Here is a 22,435-nt window from a genome sequence, read left to right as displayed (position 1 = left end):
ATATATATATATATATATATATATATATATATATATATATATATATGATATTAGGGTCCATTTTATCTACAGCTGGACTGGGGAACCTTTTTAGCCCACTATTAGGGCTTTTTAGAGGTTTTTACTGCTATTGGTTTTACTTGTCCAATTAGGAGGGAGGATTGAAACTTAATACTTGATAATTGTTCTTGTGTTTTGTAACATACACATTGTATTATGTTTTTTAACTCATCCTTATTATGTAACATGTAAATATGTATTCTATTAGACATTTTAACTTTTTTTTATCATGTACAGTACTGTATTGCAAGTTGCACTTTTATGGTCATTCGACTGAAATAAAGACCATTGATGGGATTCATTGACACTTCCCTGTCTTATTCTGATATTCAAACTAGATGTGATATTACCTCATGTTTCTGTGTTCGACATTTACATACAAGACCCCACAACTAATTTTAATACCTCTGTGATCCCCTATTTTAGTTAAGGTTTCCATCGATTTCTTCTATACAGTTAGTCTGTTTTCACCCATCACTCTGCCTTGCTCTAGATCGTCGTCGTATTTAGAGAAGCCTTCTACAGCACTTCTTTGCCTGATAACATCTTTGCTCGACCACTTCCCTCTCTTTTTTATTGCCTTGATATTGTTGAACACACCTATCAGTTCGTTCTGTCAGGTCCTGAAATATTGACCATATGCCACTACATTGAAGTTCTTTGAACAACAGTCAATCAGGACACATATATATTAACACTCCAGCTTATACGTCAAAGCTGCCTCCCTTACCCATCCTTCAACCATGAACACCATGTTTATGCTACGAAGCTTTGGACCGGGGTTGCTTGCCTAGAAACAGCATTTCATCAATTACTGTAATGTACAAAAGTGTTCTGTAATGGTTATCTTACATGTTTTGGAACTCTGTAGTTCCAAATACTTAGATTTTAAATTAGCTTCTGATTGGCAGGATTTGTCATTTATTGGTTTGCACCAACCCTGGATAGTTTGCTATATATCCCATTGCTAGTGTGTTCTCCTAGCCCCGTCATGACCTTCTATAACCTTTGGGTCACTGTCCATGAGCTTTAACCACATCTTGGGTTACTCATTTTGTTTCTAGGTTTATACAGTTTTATTATTTTTTGCCAACAAACAAATATAGTTATAGTCTTTTTCCATATTCCGTTCCAACATGGCACCTGTTTAATCTTTATGTAAACCGTGCCGCACGCTGTGTTATGTTCTGTAACCATACTTAGTTCATTTCCTGTGACAGGATCCCTTTACTTCCACGCTGGCCTCGATAAAGCGGGAACTCGTCCCTCACGAGTGTTGATATTCTCCGGCGGCGGCTTCTTATTTTGCATCCATTTCCCGCGGCCTTCATCGAGAGAGCAATAGACCAAGCAGGATGTGATATACAGATCATATTGAGGCAAAGGTGCAGAACACATATGTTCATTTTATGGACACATATTTTATCTTGGTTTGTCGCTTATAACCTGTTTTTCTTTTTTTCTAAATGTACAGTATTTCGACTTTGGACAAACTTAATAAAATCTAATGCTAAGTCGGACACTTGAGAATTTCATCACATTAGGGTGAGCGCATTTTTTCTGTCATTCATAGTCTTCTGTATTAAGTATTTGTCTCAGGGAGAGATGTGGCGCCACGGCCAGGGCGACTGACGCTGGAATCTGGTGATCACGGTTCGATCCCCGGCGCCGGCTGCAGATTAGCCCAGCACCATGTCCCCACAGCGCCTAGAGACCCTTACGAGTGATTGTTCACGCTTTACAAATGTAGATTATTATTATTTTTCACTTTCTATAGATTCTTCTAGAACATAAGCATCAATAGACAGGCTCTCATTATTATATTGAAGATGTACAGCCCTTTCTAGCCTCACCAGCTTGAGTGTTAAGCACATGTTAGGATATTCATGTCTCTAATCCAACTATTCTTTTGCGTAATTTTTTCTCAATTTTTCATTTTTTCAACACCTGACACATAAAGAGTAAAAAAAAAAAGTGTTCTTTTCATCGCCAGGACTCAGAATATGAAACACCACCAGGTATATAATAGGATAGACCCAGATAATTTTTTAGATCATATTTATATACGCCATGGTGATGGACTCAGTACTGGAACTGCACGACTATCACTTTTTAGGTCTTGCCTAGTGATGTAGTGCACGCGCTGCTCGCCTTGGCGAGACCTATAGTCGTCGGTTTTGATAGCGAAGTGGGACAGGAGATGGCATGCGCACGGACAGGAGATGTGCACTCTGTTCGCGAGCTCATCTCCTGTCACCACGTAGGGCTGGCGTTTGAAGCTGCGCGCTCATTGGCGCGCTTTCATTTTCACTTCCCCCCCCCCCGTCCTCATAGTTAGTTTGTGTACTGCAGGTGAGGCACGCGCTATGCCTTCAAGTGAGGGAAATGCTTTATTGATTCCTGCGCAAGGCCTGTGCTCTCTCTTTGAAGAGGCCGCAAGGCAGAGGGAGCAATGAAAGTGCCCCGTTTCCCGCCCACACCTTTCACACCCAGAGACAGCCTGACTGAGGGAAGCCTGCTGGCACCCGTCGTGTTATTGCAAAACGCACTTTATGATGGAGATATAGTTTTCTGAATGCAGATGGGGGAGGGGGCGGCTCAGCAGATCAATGACGAAGAGTAGTGAATCCCACGCCCCTGCATCATGTTTTGGATCATGGCCAGTGCGACACAAACTCCGGAGAGCACCGCATTGGCGTGTGGAGTTGTCCTGTCTCCATGCTCCCCGGCCTGTTATCACTTCTGCGCGTCAACCGACTAATGGTCATTTCAATTGTTTCGCTGGGGGTGTTTTCTATGCTTTCTGCAGCTTTCAGTCAGAACAAAAAAAAGTTATGTTTTTGCGAGTAAAATAACAAAACCAGCAGTTAAACTGCTCCCCGCGAATAGTTAAGACAGATGTGGCCATGTGTGAGGATCAAAGGGATGTTTACTACTTGAGGGGAATTGAGAAAGAATGCAAGGGGGTTGGGGACTACAGCTTTATTTTTAAAATAAATAAAGGCCCAAAGTTTTTTAGGAGGCCATCCCAACTCTCCACTGCTGAATACAGGGATGTCCGAAAAACAGGGCTTCCTTATCATGCTTCTTTCCTCCAGGACTCTACATTTCCTGTCACTTTACCTCAGTCTTGTAGGTTCTTTTTAGTTCTTGCCTATGAGACGCACTAGCTGCCTGGTTGAGAAAGACCTATTGTCCTTCACCCCTGCCTCCGTGTTGCTCTCTCCTTTGTGTGCTGCTTTTCACCTCTCCCCCCTCCAATCGGATAGTTTTTTGTTTTATTCCCCCAAAACCTGCACCTCTGCCAAATTGGCTCATCAAACAAGAACACTTTTGCACTACTTCTGTTAAATTGTTTATTTAATTATCCACCTCAGATTTGTAAATAAAAATGGCACTTGCGCATTACGTGGTCACATGCTTAAGCAGATAGTAGCTGCCCGCATTGCACCTTTTTATCCCTTTGGCCATGCTGCAGAGCATCGCCAAGGAATACTTTTTGTCAACCACTTTTTTGTTGGCATCACCAAGAGGCATTGGTAAAGCCAATAGGCCTGAAAGGTGATAAGCCAAGCAGCAAAGTGTTGCCTGCCGTGTTAATGCGAGCTTCCTGTATCATGGGATAGCACCAGTGCAGGCTTATTTTATAGGGCACATTTCAGTGGTACTGCAGGCTTCTTTTACAGAGGTACATTGCAGCTGCATTGCGAGCATCATTCCTTATCATGTGACAGCGTCAGAGAAACATTCATTCTCATTCGCAAAACAGTAGCACAAGTGCAAACTTATTTCACAGTGGCACATGGGAAGGACATGTGCATGTTTCCTTCAGTGTCACGTGAGCAGCACTAGTGCAAGCATCTATCATATTGTCAGATGGCCATCGCAAACTCCACCCAAAGGTATTGGAGCGCTTTACATGAGCATCAGTTACGTTACACAAGGACACATTCATTTTTTTTGTAGGCACGGGGAGATTAAGTGATTTGCCCAGAATCACAGGATGTGGACGCGACCCCGAGGCTCGAGCCATGAGCCTTGGTTTCCCAGCTCCAAAGTCGGCAATCTAGCCATGAGACCACATCCTCTGACCACCCCGCCTTCACTGTGGCACATGGGCAGCACCAGTGCAAGCTTCTCACTATCGGACATGGGTAGCACCAGTGCGTGGATTATTTCACTATATAAAATGGACAGAGTCAGTACAAGTGTTCTTCACAATGGCGCACGAGGGACCAGCTTATGTAACTGTGCCAAGTGGATAGCACAGAAGCAAGATTCTTTAACAAAGTAATTCGTAGAGGCTCCCCCAATTTGGGGGAGACTTACATATGGTCAGGGCACAAGTCCGGAATGAAGAAGTGGGGGGACTAACCTAGTGAGGCAGTATGCAAGTGAGATCACGGAGAATGACATCACAGCGCACAACATCACGGCGCATGATATCACACATGGCATCACAGGAATTGACATCATAGAAACTGGTATCACACCCATGACTTTACAGGAAGTGGCATCACACGAAGTGACATCAGATCGAAAGCCCTCACATATATGTTTAGCAGTTCTATCATGTGTACGTTTGAGCGCATTGCGAGAATAAAAGCACAGTGAGCTATGGAAGATGATATGTGACTTCTGCACCTTGCAATCCCCCGGTTTTATGGAACATATCCTGTACATTCATTTACAAACATAATTTATTGTACATGTAATATGCACGTGTTGATATAAAGTGCTCTGATACCCTGCATTGGAATGAGTAGGGCTGTACAAGAAAAAATAGTGGTACTTAAATTATTTCAACGCCTCCTCAGGTGAAGTAAGCTTGCTATAAATGAAATTTGCTTGGTGTAAATACTGGGAAAGACCAACACACCCGATATTCTTACAGTGCAGGCATATCTCCTAAACAGGGACTGAAGAAAGTGAAAAGCTGCCTCTCTTAAGTATGTGTGAAGTGCTCATAAGGTGTGAGCCTTTGTTTTCCCTCCGCTACATTTACATCAGGTGTGAGGTTCCTGACTGCTCCCAGCCTAGAGAGTCGAACAAAAGGAGGCCTGATGGCCCCTCAAATTAGGCCTTCGTAATGACCCCAGCAGGAGGGTTAAATAAGAAAGCCCCGTCCCCTCCTGCACGTTGTTGCTTGTTGCAGATGGAAAGCAGACAAGGTGCAGGCACTTCTGAAAGTGTCCCGGTATTTGGAAATTACACCGGGACGAGTTCAGCACAATATTCAGTGGGGCCAAAATTCTTGGCAGGGTGGGCGACGTTCACCCTGTGATAAAAGTGGATGGACGCCCTCCACCCACGTATACCCCCGACTCGTGCCCTGCATATAGTTATAACTCATAGCCTGAGCCAGAGGTGCGGCGTGAGTCGCCGTGACACTTGATTGAGATCGTGGAGGGATTGGCTGGCAGGGACGCAACTCCCAAAGTACTAGAGCAGTCGTCATTTCAGGAGTGTGATGGCCCCACCAATAAAACAAGCATTGAAAATGCAATAGGCCTCGCCTTTTATTAAGTTAAAGCCATTTGCTTTGCTATATAATACCATTAGCAAAGCAAATGGCTTTAACTTAATCAAAGGCGAGACCTATTGCATTTTCAATGCTTGTTAATATGAGCATACAGTACACCATTGCACATTATGCATGTTTATACATGGGTGTTCTGTTTAACAACTTTTCGGCATGGTGTGATCTTTTGCCCACAGGACTGCTTGCCACCTAGTTCACTGGGCAATATTCTTGATTGAACACTATCTGGCAGGGTTTGGCGGTTGTCCTGTGCACAAACCGGTTTTAACTATTGCTTCAACTTTTCATTCTTATTAGGTTAGATATTTATAGGTGTATAGGCACCTACTAGAATTAAAGATTGTTTTATTATTTACAGATTTTATTCTGATTTATTCATTCTGTGGCTTCCTGAAGAAGGTGACCAGCCGGAATGCGCATACAAAGAAATCTCTACGTTGGTTAGGCCACAAATGTGCTCAGGCCGTCATTGTACAAGAAAAACTATTTTTGTTTAGCATATGATTATAATTTATTTCACCTTTATTATTTTATATGAGAGAAGTGCAAAGTGGAAGAATGTATGAGTATGTATGAGTATTTCATATGGATGAATTGCATTTATGCTATCCTGTCCGGAAGTGGTTCGAGGTCTCTTTCAGCAGTGGAGAGAGGCTTGATTAGATCTGTTCGCCACCTCACAGAGCGCGCAATGTCAGCGGGTTTGCGTGCTGGAGTTTAAATGGCAGCTCTTGCACGGAGACTCCTTTCATGTCATGTGGATCTCCGGCCTCCTGTATGTCTTTCCACCCATACCACTACTGTGCAGAGTCCACAAGAAGATCAGAAACAACTTGGGCCAAATCATCCTTGTAGCTCCGAACTGGTCTAGACTGTTGAGCATTACCATCAGATGAAGCTGCCCCCTTGGGAGATTCTTCTGTCACAGCAGCGAGGGAGGGTTTTCCACCCAAACTTATCAAAGCTTCACCTTCATGCATGGAGATTGATCAGTAACAGTTTACCGCTTTCAACCTTCCGTCCAATGTCTGCATTGTTATCTTGGCAGCCAGGCATCCCTTTACCAAGACTGTATACGCCTGCTGTTGGGGCAAGTTTGTGGAATAGTATGCAGAGAAACAGGTGGACTCTCTTTTTGCTTCCCTCTCTCAGGTCCTTCTCCTTATCAGTTCTCTCGACCAGCAGGGCTCTACTTTGGGCACCTTAAAGGGCTATGTTTCTGCCATCTCAGCCTTTCTGTGGTTGCCAGATCAGCCATCTTTGGTCAAATCTACTGTAGTGGATAGGTTTTTGAAAAGTTTGCAACACATTTCCACGTTCGCCCTTCATTATGCCACATGAGACCTCAATCTCATCCTTACATTTCTGATGTGCGCTCTCTTTGAGCCACTGCTCGGAGGGACAGTGAGCTTGATGCATTTTCATCCAAGCCTCCTTACAGAACCTCTATCCAGACAAGCTGGTTCTTCAGACTAGAGCTTCCTTTCTGCCGAAAGTTGTCACTCCTTTTTGTGTCAGCCAGTCCATCACCCTGCCTACCTATTATACTCTGCCACATATCTCTAAGGATAAGGAGTGACTTAACCGACTGGACTCAAAAAGAGCATTGTGGTTCTACCTTGACCACACGGAAGAAATCTGGGTGGACGACCTACTCTTTGTGGAGTATGTCGGAACGAAGAAGGGAAAGACCCTGCAGAAATAGACCATCTCCCAATAGGTCATGCTCTGCATTAAGATCTGCTATGCGATGGCCAGAAAGCTACCCCATGTGGGTTTGTGTGCTCATTCCACCAGAGCATAGGCTGCGACTACGGCGTGAGCATGCGGCGTTCCGGTCCTGGAGATCTGCGAGGCAGCAACGTGAGATTCTCTATACACGTTCAGGAAACATTACTGTCTGGACAGTAGGGTCCGTCGGGGCAGGCACTTTACCAGTTTGGTCCTGCAAGACTTACTAGTGTGAAACAGTTTCGCGGACCCACCTCCAGGAAGGTATTGCTTCTGTATTCTATTTTACGTTAAGAAATCTGTGGTTAGAAGTCCCTATCAGATGAACAAGTTACCTACCTTAGCTAACACCTTATGTGTTAGAGACTCTATCTAGCTGCAGACTCCCTACAGGCCCACCCATCCTCCCAGCTATACAAACGTATTCTAGGGACAGAGCTGTTCCCCTTTTTAGGTCTCTACTTTACCACACCAGTGGCCAGTATTCTTCATGGCTCAGCTTGTGTGGAAAGTCACGAAAAGAAACTGACATCAGCCAGCTGGGATGGAACCTAAATAGGCACTGCACACGTCACATGTTGCTGATAAATATTCAAATGCTCTGGTAAAGTTAACTCCACCATGCAAGTGTATAGCTAAGTGAATACACAGAAACATTAAGCAGAGAGTTTGCACAGGGAATCCGGGGTACATGATGAGTCCATGGCGTAGTGGTCATGTGCCGTCATGCTCCTCATGTCAAAATTTCTGACTCGTTTGGTTATCCTGCCCAGGTGACTTGTGCCACAAACGTCCTGCCACATTTGTTTTCTTTTTTTAGAATAAGTGGCTTATTGGGAGTGTATGTAAATGTGCTGAAAATGGGTATCACTCAGTTTTGACTGCCTTTTAACATGAGTAGCTACTGGCTACATATCCTGCCCATGACATTGACATGTCCAGTGCAGAAATGTATGAGCTCTATTTCCATCTGGATGTCAGCCAACTGTCTAAAGCTCAATTCAGCTAAAACAGAGGTGATAAAGTTCTGCAATAATCCCCGGGTTTAGACACCGGACTGGTGGCCGGAAGAGCTGGGGGCCTGCCCAACACCTTCCAGGAAAGCCAAGAATCTGGAAGTCCTAGTGGATAATAAACTCACCATGGGGGACCAAGTGAACCAGGTGACTTCATCCTGTTTCATGGTCCTCAGAATAATTTAAAAAATCAAGCTCTTCCTCTCAGCCAGCAACCTTAGGACGGTCGTTACGGCCCTGATTTTGTCCCGTCTGGACTATTGCAACAGTCTTTATCTTAATGTACAGAAACAACACATGTACAAGCTGCAACTGGCCCAGAATGCGGCAGTCAGATTGCTGTCGGAAACGGCTAGGTTTGCTTCGGTTAGCGGTGAGCTGAGGAAACTACACTGGCTCCCAATCCCACTGTGATCTCGGTTCAAGGCCCTTTGTGTGGTCTTCAAAGCAGTGAATGGTATTGGCCTGGAGTTTCTCAAGCATAGACTCACGTGATATGTCCCTAGCAGAACCTTGCGCTCCTCTGGTTCCAAACTAGTTCAAACATCTATGTTTAAGAAGACTAATTGGGGAGGCAGAAGTTTCTTTCACTATGCCTCCAAAGCATGGAACGAACTTCCGTTCCAACTAAGAAATGCTCCTGATTTAGTCTCCTTCCGCAAGGGTCTGAAAACTTGGCTGTTCTCTGAATAACAGCTCACAGATGTCGCTGGTAATCCAGTACTCAGCGCCAGGACACCCCAGGGTAGCAGTGCGCTTTATAAGTACAGATAACATAACATAACATAACATAGACATTTGATATATAGTTGTAAAGTACAAGCCTTTTTACCTGCACTCACATTTCAAGAGGATATCGATTGAGGTGCGTGTCTCTTCCAGAATGTGGCTTACAATGTTAGACTCTGTAGGCCTACTTGTTAGTTGTATTCTCCTTCATGGCCATGTGTTGCTTATTCATCTCACGCCTCCCTTGAAATGTCATTGTATCCAGAAAGTGTGGTTTTGATTACTTACAATTATGGAGCAAGGAAGGACGCTGCTCATCTCTTGGAATCAGACACGTTTAGACAGGACAACCTGTATTCTGCAAATAAGAAATTATGTAATAAAGATTGCAGTGAATGGCATACACTACTTCTGACCAAAAGACCTCTCTCCCTCATGTCCACAACAAGATGTGATGAGTGATGTAACATGTGAGGTCATATGCAGTTCGTTGCTGGGGCATAAGTTACAGTTAGTTTAGGTAACTATAACTACTGAAGTTCACTGGTTTTCTATGAGTGAAATCTGAGCTTAACTATAAAGTCCCTGTTATGTTTGGTTTGTTCAGTGAATTTCCAAGGTTTTTTTCAATTCTATTTCCTAACTATAACTTCCCTGTAACCTATGTTTTTTTGAGTGAATTTCTAAGATTTTTAAATTTTATTTCCAAACTGTAATCTGTAACCTTGTGAGTAATTGCATGAGTGTCTCAATGGGTGTGTGATTGGGTGTGTAGAGTGTCTGAGTGGGCCTGGGAATGGCTGCATAAGTGTCTCACTGGGTATGTGAATGGGTGTGTAAGTGTCTGAGATAGTGCATACGTTTCTGAGTAAGTGTTTGAGAGTGTCTGAGTGGGATTGTACCTGCCTGCATGTGTGTGTGTGTGAGTCAGTCTATGAGTGAATGAGTGAGTATCTGTGTATGTCTGTGAATGGGTGCGTAAGACTCTGAGTGGGTGTGGCCTAAGTGGGTCTGTGAGTGGGTGATGTGTGAGTGTCTCTGAGTGGATAAGTGTCTCAGTGAGTGTCCAGATCAAAATTTAATGGGGATGGGGGACTGTGCGGCCCCACTCCGGGGATTATTTCACCCTCTGGAAACCCATCCCCCAGGGCCCAGCCTTGACTGAATGGGGAGGGAGGGCCACCCCCCCCCCCTCCTGGACCGATTTTGGCCCCCTGGTCTCTCTCTCATCCTGGGTCGAGCTACATTTGAATGGGGATGGGGGCCATGTGGCTCCCCCTCCGTGCACTGTTTTAGCCCAGGGACCACATCCCCTGGAGTCCGGCCTTAACGAGCTAGAGGAAGGGGGCCTTGCCTCCCCCCCCCCCCGGCGATTTTTGATCCAGGGACCCCTTCTCCTAGGGCCTGTCCTTAATTGATTTGAGGAAGGGGGTGCATGTCCCTCTCCCCGGGCCTATGTCGGCCCTAGGGACCCTGTACCCTGGGACCCAGCCTCACTATATATGTACTTAAAAGGGTGGGAGGGGGTCAATAATAGCTCCAACCTGATGGAACCAGAGTGTTTGCTTTTGCTTGACGGGAGCGGTCAGATGTGAGTGTGCCGGCCTTGGGGGTGGTGGTCCCTGGGGCTATAAATGGCATGGGAGGGGGCCGCGTGGCCTCCCTCCAACTTCAAAATCTGATTTTGGCCCCGGGTGTCCATGCAGCCCCCGCACTATAGTCACATTAGCACCGGGAGGTGGTGGTCCCCGGGGCACGAGTATCCAGGGGACCTTTTTAGTTCGAGCCTAGCGCAGCACGCATGCGCTGCTTTAGTAATACGACCTCTTGGAATAACTCAGGACTTTTCACACTTTTTTTTTTGTATTTTTTCTATAGGTCTTTGCGTGCGTCTTTCTAACAAACACAGCACGCAATTTGGTGCAAAGGCGGGTGCATGTCCACCTTCCCCAGAAAATGTATCCACCCACTGCCTATGGCTGGCGGTTACGAGCAGGGGCGCCATCTTTTTTTAATTAATGTGTTCGCCGCGCTTGTTTCTTCCGCTCTCACCCTAGCCACCATCTGTTTTTGATTACCACGTTCCTCACGCTGGTTTCCATTCATGTTTTGGGAGCGAGCCTAGTTCCCTTCACATGCCGCACCGTCAGTTTAATGGATCAGGTTTTGCGATTGCATAGTGGTGTCATGTGCAGCCCTTCATTGACCTGCGCAATGCCTTATTCACATGAACAATTTGTTGTGCCTCTAACCTAACCTGAGGAATGGCACTTTATTTCACGAGCGTTTATTCTGCTAACCTTCCCGCTGTCTGTTCTTCGAGGTGAGGCTCCCATGACGGTGCAATTCTTTTACTATTTAACTATAATTGATGTCTGAATGGACTAGTAGTTTTACAACCAGACTTAAACCTGTAGTCCTCTCGCACGTGCTCTCTGCTGCCTGCTGGGATGTTGAGACCTGGGCTTGCCCGGGCAGCTTCTCTCAAGCGACGTTAGTTTTTGCCCTGCAGTATTCATTGTTTCCTTGTCCCATTATTGACGCCCAGTGGGAAGCTATTTGTGATTAAGAAGGGGCGATGGACCACTCTGATAACCAAACAGCCCTAGAGTCTTGTTCAGCATTTAGAGTGGATGGCTAAATTTTAGGTTTTTTTCCAGTTTTATATGCCCCTAGGAATTGGAACTTCGATATGGTCACCATTTACTTTAAACAAGGGGAAGTTAATAATGTTTTTTAGGTATGGGGAGATTGAGTGATTTGCACAGAATCTCAGGATGTTCAGGTGGGGCTGTACATATTTTTAATGCATCCCAGTCTACCCCAGAGGCGAAGTGATTCATTTTCCTATCCCTCCTAAGTACCTTTTGTGCACCAGGATGAGTGTCATTGCACTTTATTTTTACATGCTTGTCAGCCACGGGTTGGGGTGCACAGCGAGTCAATTTGTGCTCCAGGAAAGATCCCTTCGCCACCCTTCTTTTGCCCTCTCTTTGTGTAGCTACCCTCTTGCCCAGCAGGGCTTCAGGCCCCCCCCCCGTTGTATGTGTCAGTCCGGGCTGAGACAGCTTCCCTGGCACACACTAAGCCGCACCCGAGCACTTCACAGGTCTTTAAAATACCATTTGCTTATTAATGAGGCTTTGTTGTTTTTCACTCCTTCTTAGGGCCCCTGCATCTCCACTCTGCCTTTTGCTGGAAGAATAAGACCCCCCCCCGAACTTTTGTGTGGCCAACCCCCACCCCCCTGTAATGTGGCTCCAGTTGGGCCTCTGTGCCCTACTGTACAGCATCCATGCCCCCCTCCTTTGGTGAGTGCCAGCTGTGGTGCTCAAAGAATGGGATGCGAAAGCTGCAGGGAACGCCGGCACTCCTTGTACTCTGTTAGTGTCAGTCTAGAAGAGGATGCTCTTTGTGAGTGGTGTGCGTGGCTTGCTGCTTGGCTACAGGATGATGCCTGATAACGGTGCTGAGGCTTAATTTCCCGTATTGGTGGGTGCATTTGTGTTACATGTGCACCTGTTTTGCAGCGCCACAAACCCCATTTAGGATTGCTTTCTGGTGTAAACCCTTGTTCCCCACGCCTAGAAGCCTCTGTAGTGCGGGCCCCATCATGCATGATGGTATCCTCCATTGACACTGACCAGTGTATAGGAGAGGGCTCACCTACCTAATTTCGATTTATATAGACTCTATCCCAGGACATCACTACCTCAAAACATAATACAGCACCACCTCTTACAGCCTTGAAATTCATTATGCTTATGAACTCAAGACTCCCACAAGACTGGTTGCTTGTGTGAACGACAAAGGATCCACTTCATTAGAATCAGTTTAACACTGAAATGCTGAAACAGGTAATTGAACGGTGACAATTCGAGTTTTGCATACGGCCTTCCAATGACCGGCAAGTGTCACTGTAGATAAATATCAACACTTAGTAGGATCAGTTTCGTGTGAGGATTTTCACATGTAGTCCGCAAACTTTTTAAAGTGTATATGTTGCATTGTATCTATATTTGCTAATAATATATATCCGGACTAATTGCTATGCACTACCTACGTATCACAAGATTGCCCTGATGCACGTGTGACCATTAGTTTTGGGAACCATGTTTTCAACCCTTCCCACCCCCCCATTGTTGTTTTATAATACCCCACCCACCCATTGGTACTTTCAATTTCCCTCATCCTCCCAGCGTTGCTTTCAGTTCTCTTCCACCCTCTCTTAGTTGCTTTCCATTCAGCCCCCCGTTGTTGCTTTTAATTCCCAAATGCCACCAAAGAAAAAGAAGCTCACAGCAGAGGCAAGTGTGTAGTACTTGTATGGCTATTCCATCACTGGCAGCACAGCACCCAGGAAAGATAATGTGCTGCATGGCTAAACACTTATAAGGTCCCAAAGGCGAGACCTATTGGCTATGCCAATGCTTGTTCTATTATTTATTTTTTAAATTGCCCTAGGGAGTTGGTGGTGGTCCCCGGAATGTGGGTGGTCTGTGCGGTCCCCCTCTCTCTCATTGTATTAGCCAAGGGGAGGAGGTGGTCTCCGGGCCTTGCAACAGCCCATGAGGGAGAGGTCTGTGGCCCGCTACATTAATTTCTTTTAAGTCGGTGGTGGTCCCTGGAGGGTGGCCCCTGTGCGCCCCCTCCTTTGTTTTTAAATGCCCCACTGACCCTTTATCAAACAAGTGCAAGAGCCAGAGCTAGTTTATAAAAAAACGGTTTTATTTATTTTTGCCACAAATTTGCGAGTTTTGCTAATTGTAGGCAGTTTTTTTTTTTTTTTATGCTTTTTGTGCAATGATCGGGTCCCTCTGGGACCCGAAGACCAAGGCTTGGGGAACAAAGTATTCCAACCCTGCCCCCTTTTCTATTTTTTTTCCACTTTTTGGGGGGGACTCAGCTGAAGCAGAGTCCCAAGATGACTGGCAACACTTCCTGGTTGAAGTGTTGGCAGCCAATCAGAGTGCTGCAGATCTCTGCACAAGCTCTTTATTATTTTCAAATTCGCCGCGATCGCAGATAAGCACATTTGAATTTCCATAAATTTCTCCACAACTACTGAATGGATTTACATTAAATACCAAAAAACTCAAACCGCACCCCAAAAGCTAGTTTTCTGGCAAATTTGGTGTAATTCTATTCAGCGGTTCGGATTTCAGGCGTGTCTAAAGAGTCTATGGAAATTAACATGGTAAATGCACTTTTTTGACCTCACCCCCCTTTCCCAGCCCCCACTTGACGGATCACCCCAAAACTGTCCATGCACAGCAAGACTCACTATAACACTATTTCCTGGGAAATTTCATGATAATTTGTGAAGACGCGAAAGATATAGGCAAGTCAAGAAACGTTTTTTTTCTAAGGAAACATGGTCCTAACTATAACTACCTACTGGTGACCGCCAGTAGGTGTAATATTTTTTTTATGTATTCACAGAAAAAACAAAGGTTACAGGGACGTTATAGTTAGACTCAGGTTTCACTCGCACAAAACCAGTGAAATTCAGCCGCTCTAGTTATCTGAGCTAACTAGAACTTGCGCCCCCACAATGCACTGCTTATGACCTCACATATTGCATCACTCGTGACATGGTCTGTGACATCACTGAATACATCTCAAATGACATCACTGATGACATCATCCAGTGACTGTGAGTGTTTTTAAAACGTTTATAAGTGTTAAATATATAAAGCAAGGTGTACTGGTAAATCAGTGAGTGTATGAGTGCCTGTATGGATGACTCAGTGGGTGCATAACTGACTGTATAAGTGAGTGATTAGGTGTCTTAGTGAATGTACGGGTGAGTGACTGCTTATGTGAATATCTCTATCAGTTAGTGTCTTAAGTGGCTGTATGGGTGTGTGAGTGGGTACGCGAGTGGCTGTATGGGTGAATGATTGGTTGTCTGAGTATGTGTATGGGTGTCTGTAAGGATGAGTGAGTCAGTGGCTGTATGGGTTAGTAAGTGCATGTGTGAGGGGCTCTATGGGTGAGTGAGCATGTTCTGCTCTTGCTTACTAGAAGGGGAGCAGTGTGTGCTAGGGCTTGGCAGGAGCACCGGCGGCTGGTGGACTATGAAAGTGGTAAGGGCGTAAGAGCAATGAATGAGTTTTTGCATGTGAGCGAGCCCACATTTATTATGAGAGGGGGTCTTCTGTTGAGAAACTTTTTTTAAAACTTGGTGTATTTTGGGGGTAATTTTCAGCACTATTTATGTGATAAAGGACCAAAAATACAGGCATTTATAAAGGAATTGTGTACAAGGCTGTGTCCTTTTTTTTCGTCGTCATCCTACTAGTTTGAGAGAATCAATCAATCATTGCCAATATTCAAAATGTGTAGAATGGTAATTTCACTATGTTTTTCCTACCATCGAAGAACGTAAGTCTGGTGCTATTTAATGATCCTGCGTCATACAGCATGCTTTCTATTTTTCTATTAAAATATCCAGCTCTTTGTTTTCATTTGGTCGCTGTAGTTCTGCAGGCATTTAAGTGGGCCAGGTCCCTATGGGTCTCAGGCCCAAGAGAAATTAAAAACGAACAGTGAAATGGGTCCCTGTTGGAACCTATATTCATGTGCTTAACTTTACAGTCAAAAAACACTAATTGATTTTTGAACAAGGAATAAAAAAGTTAAGGCAATACATGTCAGGGATTTAGTTCCTGTTTCTAATTCACGTTTTACCTAATCTATATTCTCTAAGAGTGTTAGCTATTTTCAAGATGGGGTGTTTTTGTGCTTTTTTCGTGTAGCACATTGCTTGTGTGTGTATATATAGTGCATATTTTGGACGGAGTCACCGCAAGGTTTTTTTTAATTGGCCATGATATACAGCTCTGGAGTTCATGCTACACGTAGTGCACTTTTCTCACAGTGCATGTCCTAGGTCAAAATAGTGTAGACTATGTGGACATCCGATCTTTGGCCTCTCAGCAGAGCGGACAGAGCAGTGATCACGCTAGCAGGCAGCCTTCCAAATTCTGCCAAACTGAGAAGAAAGAAATCCGAGGTTTCTGAAAAGTAGTAACATAGCCAATACGTAAGTTCTAATTAGGCAACTTGTAAAACATTTGGGATAAATTATTACATTTCGGAAACCTCGCTTCCAGACTTGCATTCTGAGTCTAGAAATAAAGTTGGCCAATTTAATTAGGCAAGTTGATTTCTAGACACAGAACATGCCTAATATATATATATAGTCTTGGGGCCATATGTATCATCAACCTGATTTGCGATTCTCAAATAACGATTTTTTAGAAATCGCTATTTGAGAATCGCAAATAGGGATGTATGTACAAAATCGCAATTTTTTTTGCGATTTCTTAGTATTCGTTAATTGCGATTAGCAAATTGCGAATCGTAATTAAGGAATACTTTCCCATTCATTTCTATGGGTCAGGAGGCCCATAGGAATGAATGGGAAGTTATTCTCAAATTGCGATTCGCAATTTGAGAATCGCAAATTGAGAATAATATCAAGGGTGCAGGTACACCCCTGAAATCAGCATGGGTGCACATGTGGCGCAAATACTGGCGCACATACATGCCTTAAAGGCATGTATGTGCCTCACATTGCACTTTGAAAAATGCAAAAAAGTGCATTTTTCAAGGAATTTGCAAATTACCACCAACTTGAAGTTGGTGGTAATTTGCGATTCCTTAAGGCCAATTTGATTTTTTTTTTATGCTTCATACATTGCATTTAAAGAATCGCAAAATTTGTGATTCCTTAAATGCAATCGCAAAATAAGGAATCGCAAATTTAGTGATTCCTTATTTTGCACGCAGATTTCTTTGATACATACCATTTTGCACTAATGCGTTCGCAAACGCCAAAATTCTGCAAATTTCGGCGTTTGCGAACGCATTAGTGCTTGATACATATGGCCCTTTGTTTCTTCTCAGCCAGGTAGAATTGGCAAGTCTGCCAAATGCCAAGTGCTTGTATTGCCTGCTGCTGAAACAGAAAGAGGGAAATAGAAATGAAGGAGAATGGAGAGGAAGGGGGGTAAAGAGGCAGTAAGGGAGGGGTGAACCGCGGCATAGAGGATTTAAAACGAGGATATAGAGAGAAAAAAGCAAGAGAAATGTGAAGAGACAAGCATGCTACTAACTTACCCAACAGTCTTGTCCTGAAATGCCATCAGCTTCGTCTGTTGGTGTTGACGAAGGTCCGATTTCTTTCCTTTTCTTTCCACAAGTAAGCTGCTTCAGCCTGCCCTGGCATCACGGGTTTCACGCGGCCTGCAAGGCTTTTTGCAAAGGCTGCAAGTCAGGTTTCCTTCAAAAGGAAAAAAACTCAAATGTAATTACCAGTTTCACTTAAGAGCCGTTAATTATTAGTATTCAACAGATGCTCCTCTTAACATTAGTATTCAATAGATGCCTGTCGGAACTGTAAGAAACCCAGTGGAAATTTCTCTCATAATCTTTGAGTGGCAGTCTATCCATTCATTATGAATTGAAATCACCAACTGCATAAAAGAAATGTTTAATCTGACCGTTCACCTAACCCTAAGGTGGCCGGCTTAGACCACTATGCCATACTCAACCTCACCTCCCTCGGGATAGATTTAATTTTACTGGGCCTCTACTTGGCTTTAGGAGTGAAAATCATACTTTTGGTATTCAAGTCCACAGGTAAGATCTTTATACGTGCTTGATGGGTCTTTCTACAACTAAAACTCATTAAAAGTGCAGATTAATTTTGCTGTGTGTATTCTTGGAAAGGAGGTAAAATTACCCCCAGTTTACTGAACCCCATTACACTAAGAGGTAAAATGACCCCCAGTTTACTGAACCCCATTACACTAAGAGGTAAAATTACCCCCAATTTACTGAACCCCATTACACTATTCTAGGTACATCGTCCTCTGTTCCAGTAATTGCCCATCTTTCTCTCCCTTTGTTGGATCTCTGACCCCCTTAGTAAATTCCTCTTTCCTCTAATATTATCAAATACTCTGCGTGCGCACTCTAGGTCTTCATACTTATCATTACAATACCTGTTATATCGCATCACAGCTTTCCTTTAACTTGCTCAATCATACAAAAAGTGTTTTAAGCAAGTATGATGTTTTTTCTTACTTTGTGTATCCGACTGCAAGGCGTTTATTATAACCAGGACACACATGCTCATCATTCTACATATTGTTGTGCTTATTTTTTTGTTATAGTTCCCTGTGCAGTGATATTGTTTGTATGGCCAATGATGGGACTGAGAGATTTGTGTTCTGTTATGTCCTTACTTTCTCGTTTATATAGCTTTCCTTGTGCTTTATGTTTCCCAAAATTGTAATAAAATGTCTGAATATAAAAAAGTATCCTACAGATCCCACTCTTGCAGTTGGGGCAAATTCAGTTTCAATGCATTTTCACATTAACACTAAGTGCATAGGGTATTCTAACAGCCATACAACCAAGTGAGAAAGAATAATAAACTACTTTAACACAGTAAAGGAAGATTTTCCATTCTTCAGTATTAGAGTGGGCTGTGATTCATTTCTATTTCATGTTAGCCCCACTCAGGATATCTAATGTGGACTCAGTTTTCACCCTGAATGGTAGTGATGCTAGCTATGAGAGCTTGTAATTTCAGTACAAATATACTTTGGGATCTACACTAGAACATTAAGTTATTAGCAGTGACTCAGCATGCTAAATAGAAATTGTTTTCTCAAGAAGCACAATGAATGAATGGCTAAAGCATGTGTGTTGTGGGTAACCTACTCCTGAATTATCTGTTTGAACCATGCTTAATATAACCAACCTATTATCCACCATATACATCTAAATTTCACCTCTGAATTTAATGTTCTTTCTTCCACTACAACTTATTTTCTAAAATGTTATATGAAAGCACTCTGACAACTTTCAATTGGTGAGGTGGGAAAAGGGATGATTACAACAGAAAGCAGGATTCACTCGCTTTTAAAGCTTGTCCTCTCTCAGAAGTGTGAACAATTAATTATATGTGACGTGCAAACACGTATAATCTGACTCCTCAGACTAATCATTTACAACCACTTTCCTTACCACAAGAAGCAAAATTAATTAGTAGTCATAAAATATATAGTATGGTTAAACTACTCCTGAAAGAATTGTTTTTCTTTGTTTTGCATAAACAACCTGGTGTCCACTCTAGTCATCTAAAGTAAATCTCTAATTTTAACGAGCCTTCTTCCACAACTTATGTCCTATAATTTTATGTTAAATCACTCCTAAAATGTCCAAATGTTGAGAAGATGGAAGGGAATTGGTAAAGCAGGTAAAAGTCTTCATCCACTTTTAATGCTTGCCCTCGTTCCGAAGAGTTAAAGATTAATTATATGGATGTACTTAAGCAGAAAGTTCAATCCAGCTCATTGGGTAAGTTATAGGCTCCCAGTCTATCTCCTTCCCCCTAATTCTAGGATTTTCAACTTGCAGTTTTTTTTTTTTCTGAAGGAAAGTCCATCCTTTGTGATCTGGATTAAAACAAGAATGACTGACATATCAGCACATCAAGTGAGAGTATTAAGAGTTGAGTGGAACACTATCTTGCAGCAGTGAAATATTTATTGCATTGCTATTGCACAGGCCTAAAATGCTTTTGTAGTAATTTAATTATCTTTTAAATCAAACAGATGACAGACCTATCACCCAGTATCATGACTGGTATTATGGAGCCGTGATGGAAGGCTATAATGAAGCTCAAGAGCAACTGAAGCAGTTTACAAAAAATGTAAAAGGGGATTTTGTCAAAGTATCTGATGATAAAAGCCACAGTAGAGGGCATAATTCAGCTTACAAACAGAAAGCCCCTTCAAGAGATGGAGTGGGCGATTCCAAAGATAGTGATTCTGAAGAACAGGAAAATGGCCAGTCATGGGAGAAACCATGCAAAGGAAATGATTCAAAGAAAAACTCAAGCAAGAAAGGCGAAAGCATCACTACAGTTGCATCACCTGGAGCAGTAGAATATTTTTCATGCCCTGAATGTCTCAAGTGTTTCAATAAGAAATCAAATCTAATAAGACATCGTACTACACACACTGGGGACAGGCCTTATGGTTGTAATCTGTGTGATAAAACCTTCAATAAGAAGTCTAATCTTGTTCGACACCAAAGAACACACTCAACAGAGAGAGTATTTAAATGCTGTGAATGTGAGTCAAGATTTGATAGGTTAGCAGATCTTCACAAACATCAGAAAATACATGTAGGAGACCAGACATATTCTTGTGATGAATGTAAGAAAATATTCAGTCGGAAATCCAATCTGGTAAGACACCAGATACAGTATCATTCCAGTGATGACGTAAAACCCAATCTGGAGACATTAACACAGCATGAGAATAAGTATGACTGCAATATTTGTGATAAAAGCTTCTGCCAGATGTCGGATCTTAATGCTCATCTACAAACGCACACAGGAGGTAGTCCACGCCCAAGTAAAGAATGTGACATCGCCTTCTGTGACAACTCAGATAATCTCTACAATAAAAGCCTCCCTCAAAATCTGCAAAGCACAATGCCGAGCAGTTGCAGTACAATGCAGTTACAAAACTCAAACGTATCTGTTCTGTAATTGCCATATTTTTTTTTGTATGTGTCATTATGTGTATTTAGCATTCTACTATTGATTGAATACCATTATCCTGGCTGAGGACAAGGGGAAATGACTACAGCTAACGTTAAATAACAGTTCCCTCCTTGTCATTTTTGGGCTATTATATTTTAGCAATACACTATTATCGAGGGTTAATCTACTTGCTCCAGGTGTCAATTTTGGATAAGGAAAGAATTTACTTTACTTTAAAAAAAGAAGAAGAAGAAAAGAATAATAGTTAACCCTCCATGTTTTTATGGCCTTATGAAGCATGGCTGGTAGACTCTCAGTTTGCTATGAGAAGAAAGATTTACTCAGTGGACCCCTATTCCTCTTTCTATTACAGTATACAAGGATAGAACTAACCAGGAGCTCAGAACTGATTTGCTCTTCCGTCTGGCATAGAAACCTGGTCTTCTTCACAGATGCTGCTATCATGAGCCACATTATGTTTCTGTAACTGTTGCCATGCAGATTTGCCCATTCAACATCTTTTATCATTTTTGTATTGACTGTTTAGGCTGATGGGCCTTGATCATGTTTGTCTTGTGATTTGATTTTGGTTTCCCAGTTTAGAGAACATGTGTTGTATAATGATACATGCAGATGCCTACTGGCAGGATTGCTTTTCGACTCCCTTTTTAGAAAGAATCATGCATGGCAGTTATACACTCAATCAGTTTGTTACTACTTTGTTCGAAGAACTGGTGGAGACAAACTTATTTTGAATATCTTTCTCTATACATCATTTCTTGATGCATTATGTGTAAGATATTCAAAGTAAATGTGTCACTGGCTGTGTATGTATGACAGAATGGAAATATAGAGCTTTGCGTGTGCTACTTGTGGTAGCTAGAGTTTTTACAAAGTGTCCCAGATCCTCATTTTACCAGAATAGTTACTGTCCCTTAAAGTTTTGTGCCATTGTAAGCTAGTGTTCATGAAATCTCGCCTTAAATCTATATTATGGAACTCTGTAAAATGAAATAAAAATGAACAACTGCTGCAGTTACCTTGTGGTAAAATTGGAAGAACATGAAGATCAGACTGAGCATTTCCAGGGGACTTGGCTCCAATGTTAGTATCAAAAATGCTATACAAATATTCGCTAGAAATATGTTTCCATGTGCATAATTAGTGGTACAATTGTTTCCGTTGTATAGGCTTGTGGCTGCTGACATTTAAACTCAAGTTAGTTTTCTCTGACAGCCATGCCTCATTATTCATAATAGCAGATAAAGATCCCTTCCATCATAATTCCCTGGCTTCACTTTACAAACTAGCCAAAGTCCCTCTTGTAAACCGATGTTAGTACACTATTAATAGCACTATTTCATAACTACCTACTCCTACTGAAATTGTCCCGATAGTGGGGCATAGACTCATTTAAAAAATGCCCCTCTTAAAAATTCTAATGTTGAAGTGTATGCTATTGGGCCAGCACATAAAGATGGAAAAAAGTAAATACACAAAAAAAATTCAATACAACACAACTGAAAAATTGTCTTTGGTTAGGTAATCAATCGTATTATGAATCTTAATTAGTTTTCTGTACGGTCCAAAAACCACCATATGCTTCGTAAACACATTTTCATTGTGTGTTTCTCTCCTTCACTCCACAACTTCCATAACTCAAAATTGTATGGGGAGCAACGTTCCCAATGATCTATTGACTGGCAGTGATGCTAAAACTACCCTTTTTGTTAAAGTAATTTTTAGTTGCCTCCAAAAGGTTCTCAAATGCCACTGAAATGATCT

The 22,435-nt window shown here is 42.7% G+C and overlaps 1 protein-coding gene across 2 annotated transcripts in view; it reads left to right on the top strand.

Annotated features, from left to right (window-relative positions):
* Positions 1-21,685, top strand: part of LOC144829332 (uncharacterized) — a 127,805-nt gene extending 106,120 nt beyond the window's left edge. The window contains exon 6 of one of the 2 annotated variants that reach the window (XM_078688384.1): positions 19,713-21,685. In XM_078688384.1, coding sequence (XP_078544510.1) covers positions 19,713-20,656 — 944 coding nt within the window. In that variant the 3' untranslated portion in view covers positions 20,657-21,685. The remainder of the gene's footprint in view (positions 1-19,712) is intronic. The other variant, XM_078688382.1, reaches the window with a different exon arrangement.
* The last annotated feature ends 750 nt before the right edge of the window (positions 21,686-22,435 follow it).

This window comes from Lissotriton helveticus, chromosome 4_1 (assembly GCF_964261635.1).
Source record: "Lissotriton helveticus chromosome 4_1, aLisHel1.1, whole genome shotgun sequence".
NCBI classification, from domain to species: Eukaryota; Metazoa; Chordata; class Amphibia; order Caudata; family Salamandridae; genus Lissotriton; species Lissotriton helveticus.
Note: the sequence above shows the minus strand (reverse complement) of the source record. Positions and strands in the feature narration are given on the sequence as shown.